Source organism: Xyrauchen texanus, chromosome 7 (assembly GCF_025860055.1).
Source record: "Xyrauchen texanus isolate HMW12.3.18 chromosome 7, RBS_HiC_50CHRs, whole genome shotgun sequence".
NCBI classification, from domain to species: Eukaryota; Metazoa; Chordata; class Actinopteri; order Cypriniformes; family Catostomidae; genus Xyrauchen; species Xyrauchen texanus.
In genome coordinates this window covers 51241194-51247520 of record NC_068282.1, presented here as the reverse complement: position 1 = coordinate 51247520, position 6327 = coordinate 51241194, and the positions used below count along the sequence as shown (strand labels likewise).

The 6327-nt window shown below is 43.7% G+C and overlaps 1 protein-coding gene across 2 annotated transcripts in view; it reads right to left on the bottom strand.

Annotated features, from left to right (window-relative positions):
• Positions 1–798: 798 nt before the first annotated feature.
• The window catches only part of LOC127646618 (transcription activator BRG1), a 53647-nt gene continuing 48118 nt past the window's right edge, over positions 799–6327 (bottom strand). For both annotated transcript variants that reach the window (XM_052130376.1, XM_052130377.1), the window contains 4 exons: positions 2080–2181; positions 1786–1912; positions 1337–1473; positions 799–1251 (listed from right to left, as the gene is read on the bottom strand). In XM_052130376.1, coding sequence (XP_051986336.1) covers positions 1213–1251; positions 1337–1473; positions 1786–1912; positions 2080–2181 — 405 coding nt within the window. In that variant the 3' untranslated portion in view covers positions 799–1212. The remainder of the gene's footprint in view (positions 1252–1336; positions 1474–1785; positions 1913–2079; positions 2182–6327) is intronic.

Here is a 6327-nt window from a genome sequence, read left to right as displayed (position 1 = left end):
TGAAACATCACAATCACAGTTTGACAAGCAGCAGCCGACAGTCTTTAACACGGTCACATGTTATTCTGACACACATGCGCTTTATTAACACACACACATACTGTACATCAATCTTTCCCAAACACACAGTTCAATATTTTAATAACCACCGATATTAAAGTACTTCGTCCAGCTGCTTTCACAGGTTCACATCTGTCTGCACTATTATTAAAATGAGTCAAACAACAATATTGACAATAATAAGAGAAATGCACTCGCTGTCCTCGGCTGGATAACTTTAATAGAGTTCTTCTTCAGTATTAATGTATATCTCATTAAAGATTGTCAATCATTCCCGTGCGTTTAGATGACATGTTTATTTGCTGTTTCCTCTGTTCTCTATTTTATTACTGAAATAATGAAGCAACGTTTACTTCAATTAATTAAGTGTCTGTTTATATTTATATTAATATGACATTTCTAAATAATGGGGCGGCTGTGGTTCAGTTGATAGAGCGGGTTAGCTGCTAATCTCAGGTTTGGTGGTTTGATTCCCGGCCCCATGCCGAAGTGTCCTTGAGCAAGACACTGAACCCCAAGTTGCTCCCAATGGCAGACTAGCGTGATGTGTGTGTGTATGTGTGTGTGAGAGTGTGTGTGTGTGTGTGTGTGTGTGTGTGTGTGAGTGTGTGAGTGTGTGTGTGTGTGTGTGTGTGTGTGTGTGTGTAGTGTGTGTGTGTAGTGTGTGTGTGTGTGTAGTGTGTGTGTGTGTAGTGTTTTGTGTGTGTGTGTGTGTGTGTGTGTGTGAGTGTGTGTGTAGTGTGTGTGTGAGTGTCTGTGTGTGTGTGTGTGTGTGTGTGTGTGACGCAGTGTAAAGTGCTTTGAATACCGTTAAGGTTAAAAAGGTGCTATATAAGTGCAGACCATTCACCATTTCAGTAGTTTGAGTGCCGTAGTTTAGATTGGGAACTCCTGATGTACATACATGTGTTCTCCTAATGACACACGTGTGATGAATTTACATACACTAGATCATTCAACAATCACGTTTCTCTTCTCCAACATCAGCGTCTAATATTGAGCATCACAGAAACAGCAGAACTATGAGATTATAAATATCACATCATCTGAATATAGTCACAAAGTTTCTGTGTAATGAAGGACGTGTGATTATATTCCAGTTTAATCTAGTGATGGTTAGTCGAGGACATCTGTGGGTGTTTGTGATGATCTTCATCCCTGTTCTTCCTCACTGCCACTGTTAGAGCGATCCTGAACAAACAAACAATCAGTCACTCGCACAAAGTGTGTTTGTATTATATACAAGTGTGTGTGTGTGTGTGTGTGAGCACATCACCTCCTCTTGTTCTTCGTCAGTATCATCGTCACTAACGACGGGTTTGGCTCGTGTTCTCGCGGTTCTTCTGCGTCCTCTGCCGCGCTCCACACTTCTGTCCTTACGACTCAATTTAATCTTTACCTTCACAGACCGAGCTGAAGATACACATACACACACGCGCGCACGCACATACACACACACACACAAACACACACATATATACACACACACACACAAACACACACACACACACACACACACTCACGCACACACAAACACACACACATATACACACACGTGCACGCACACACACGCGCGCGCACACACACACACTCACGCACACACGCACGCACACACACGCGCACGCACGCACACACACACACACACACACACACACTTGAGTTACAGAGTTCATGTGTAAGTTAAATGTTATTTTGTGATGTCACTGTAATGAGTGTTTGACTGACACTCTGAATCAGATCCATCATCATCCTCATCTTCATCACTATCCTCTCCATCACTCTCTTCCTCTCGCTCGATCTTCTGACGGAGACTCGTGAAGACTGACTGCAGCACAATCGAGTCCTCATAGATCTGAAATAATTTAATAATATTCATATTTTCTCTCCTGGCATGCCAGTGTATGGTTGGCGTCTCCTTGTCTATAGACGTCATCATTACAGTAGCTTTATTTAAGTAATGTTCTCATTTAGATTTCAAGTCAAACGTGTGTGTGTCTATTAGTGATATGTGTGTCTAACCAGTGAGCCCTCGAGGTTGAAGGTTTGAGCGTTCTGACACAGCAGCATCACGTCTCTCTCCAGATCATTCAGACTGCGGTATCGATGACTGCGAATGCGCTCCTGTGGAGAGAACACACAAACACGTGTGCATTTTAATCTTCACATACAATTACGTTAAAATTGTATTTATGAATCATCAAATTATCAAACTGCTTGAAATAAGAGAGGGGGGCATCTACAGGAGAGACTGTAACAGGTGAAGTTTGGAATACATTCATTTTAATAACAGTAACCTTCCCAATCACAGATAAATGTAATGAAGCCCACTTGTGGAGGCAAGGCATAGATCTAACGGGGTCAGAGACGAATAATAAAATATAATCTGCATAAAGCAGAGATTTATGCCCCACACCTCCCGTCACCACCCCTGGAAAATCATCTTCCCTTCTTATCGCAGCTGTTAATGGTTCCAGGGCAAGACAGAACAATAATGGGGGAAGAGGGCAACCCTGCCGGTGCCCCTATCCAGAGTAAAATAATCTGAAATTGTCATGGACTCCGGTTCCGCAATCCACCCCGCTTCTTCCAGTTCCCACACTCGTTCCCAAACACCCGAATATTAGTTTCACCTGCACTAATTTGTTCTCTATTTATACGCTGCATGCGCACTTGGTTTTTGTTGGTTATTAAATGCATGTTATCCTGCTTAACTAGCTCCTGTAAAACTCTAGTAGTTTATCTGTCCGTTCTTTCTCATGTTTGTTTTTTCCCTGCCCTGTTCCGCCTGTTTGTTTATTGACCTGATCTCCTGGCTCTGACCTGTATTCTGTATTACGACGCTTCTCTGGATTTGCCCTCTGTGTTTTTTGGAAGTTTGTCATTAAAACTATTTCTGCATATGAATCCATTTCATCCTGATTCGTCACAGAAATTAATCCATTTGTGTTTATAAAGGAACTTAATCCAACCAATAAAAGTATCCCCAAACCCGTATATTTCCAAAATCTTTAAAAGATAATCCCATTCTAGCATATCAAAAGCCTTTTCAGCATCAAGTGAGATGCAGCGACCGGAGTCTGATCATTCGCCAGTGACCTCATGATACTGATGAAACACCTGATGTTATCAGAAGAGCCCCAAATAAACCCCACCTGATCTATATGTGTAAGAGATTACTTTACTTAATAAAAATTTTTGACAATATTTTAACATCTAGCTGGATCAGGGAAATTGGACAGTAACTCTTACACTCGCTTGGATCTTTGTCCTTTTTAAGAATCAGACGGATCCGGGCTTGTGTTAGAAGTTTTCCATTCTTTAATGATTCCGTATAAACTTCTAGCAAAAGTGGAGGGAATTCTGTAGTAGTGTTGTCAAAAATATCGATATTTCGATAAATATCGATACTGAAATATCTGAACGGTACCAATACTAATTTCCCTAAGTATCGATACTAGCCGAGCTGTCACTTTCACTTCTCTCCAAAGGCGCGTTGACAAACCCCACACACACTCGCACTCCTCTCATTTGCTCTGGTTAAATAGCAAAAGTGAAGTGAATGTAAAGATGGCGAGTGCATGCGGCGCCCCCGCGACCAGTTTTGTTTGATAAAGAACACAGCAGGAGTGCTATCTGGAAATATTTTTGATATGAAGCCAGACATCCCAAGTCTCCCGGAAGTTCCGGGAGTCTCCCGCATACTGATAGCTTCTCCCTGATGCCCGCAATTTAGTTCAAATCTCCCGAAATCTATAGAGACAGAACATACTGCACGCATAACATAGATAGCGCGCACACAACATACATAGCGCGTGCACGGCAGAGAGGGAGAGAGCGAGAGACCTTATGAAAGCTAGTCAACCCCAACCCCCTTGACGATTAAGTATCTTTTGTTGACATTGAGATTGGATTTGATTTGACTTGGAAATACAAAAGATTGCACTTTTTATTTACTTGCACTTTATTGGTTTTTGAATGTATGGCAATCTGAGAGGCTTTTGAACAAGTGCAATACCTCAGGACATTTTGTTCATGTAAAATATACCTCATTGTCATGTTCTAGACAGTTCTACCCTCGTAATATTGTGGCAGTTTTTTCTCTGTGGTATCGAAAATGGTATCGAATATCGATATTTTTCAAGGTATCGTATCGAAGTTAGAAATTCTAGTATCGTGACAACACTATTCTGTAGCATAAGATCTAAACTCATCAGCAAAGCCATCTGGCCCCGGAGCCTCACCTGTAGGTAAGGCCTTAATTACCTCGCCAAACTCCTCCAAGCTCATCTCAGAATCAAGAGAATGTTTTTGCTCAGTCGTCAGTTTAGGAAGTTCTGATGTTTCCACAAAGTTTCTAATATCTTCATCAGTACGTGGAACTACAGAGATCGAGATATAATTCTTTAACAGCATTATTAATATCAATGAGGTAAATATTTCACCACCAGCAGATTTCACTGAGGGAATGATAGAAAAAGACTCTCTCTGTTTTATATATCTAGCCAGAGGTTTCTCTGCTTTGTCCCCGACTCAAAGTATGACTATCTTCCTCTGAATGACCAAAACTCCACCTTCAGCGACACAATAGAATTATATCTTATTTCAATCGGGTCAATTCTCTGAGGCCATCAGATGACATTCGGCGCTTCAGCTCTGCATCGGCACTTATAATACTCCCTTCCAACTCCTCAAGTTCTCATGCTTTGGATATTTTGGTGAATGAGGCGTACTGTATGATCCGCCCCCTAAAAACCACCTTAGTGCCTCCAAAGCCACGCCCACAGAGGATACTGAGGACCAGTTGGTCTCCATATAAACATTGATTTCAGCCTTAAACATTTGTTGTAAATCAGGATTTTGCAAAAGGGAAACATTAAAGCATCAACTATATGATTTCCTTTTCTCCATATGTGGCAGCACCTCTAAACTCACCAGGACGTGATCTGAGACTGAGATGTTTCCAATTGAGAAATCCACATCAAATGAAATGAGGGACTTATATATATAAACATCTATTCTAGAATAAATCTTATGGACATTTATAGTCCCTACCAGATGGGTTAAAAAGTCTCCAAATATCTGTAAGACCAAGATTTGTACACATCAATGACGCGCAGCGCCAACCGGCGTCCATCCGTCTAAACTCAAACAGTCCATGTTCTCCTACGAGAGCCCGCACGACAACCTTGCCATCGGATTGCTCCAGTCCGGTGCTTCTATGCAAATATTGTGAGACAGAATTACACAACAGAAGATAATCTATAAAACAATCTCCAGCCAATAGGCAGAATAAACACAAAGAACGTGTAGATTCATCCACATAACTGTCCCAAAGGAGTTTTCCTCCACAAAACAAACTCCAGCCAACAAGAGGCACAAGCACCAGTGTAAAGGGATCAATGGAAAGGAGGAGGCGAGAACAGGCTTGATAATATAAATAATAGTTTTAATGATAAACCTAAAAGACAAACACACACGACGGACATGTCCGTTAACGATCTCTCTCTCCCCCACGATCCTCTGCAGTCGACCTTTTTCCCTCTCGAAGGCTTGATTAGCCTAATACGGGACCGGGTGTGTTAAGACCCACACCCTCCACCCTGCCACATTCCTCCCTCGTTCTCTCAGGCTGGGGAGCCCCCAGCATGATGTACACCCCCCCTCTTTCCCTGGGAGAGGGCGTGCCCTAAGCCCCGTCTGCTGGCGGGTCATCCCCGTCTACTTGGACGAGGGAGGGGACAATGGGAGGGAAACAGAAATAATTAAACTGGGGGGGGGTACATGTGCAGACCGGCAGTGAGAGATAGAGGAGAGAGAGATGAAAAAAAAAATGTAAAAAAATAAAATAAAAAAACCTACTCGCCGGTTCTCCGATACACCGTCACATGGTCCTCGATCACTACTCCACCCTCTCAGGCGGACAACCGCCTCTTCTTCCCGGGCAGACCGGAGTCAGACTCACGACCCCCGGCGGAAAGAACGCCCCTCTGCATTCTCGGCGACTCGTGGGGACACTCCTCTGCCCCTGGCAGCGGCCCTACCACTCCAGGCGGTCGAGGAGACACTTCCCTCCTCCCCTCGCGGACGGTAGTCTTCCATCGACCCCTCCGCGTTTCTGGGGGATGGCAGGGCTCTCCTACGCCCCTGGCAGTGGCGCCATCGCTCCAGGCAGTCAGGGAGTCCAGTCCCCACTCACCTCGCGGATGGAGGCCGTTCACCGCGTCCGGGCGGTCGGTCTATTCCCTCCCCCGTTGGATGGCAGCGGCA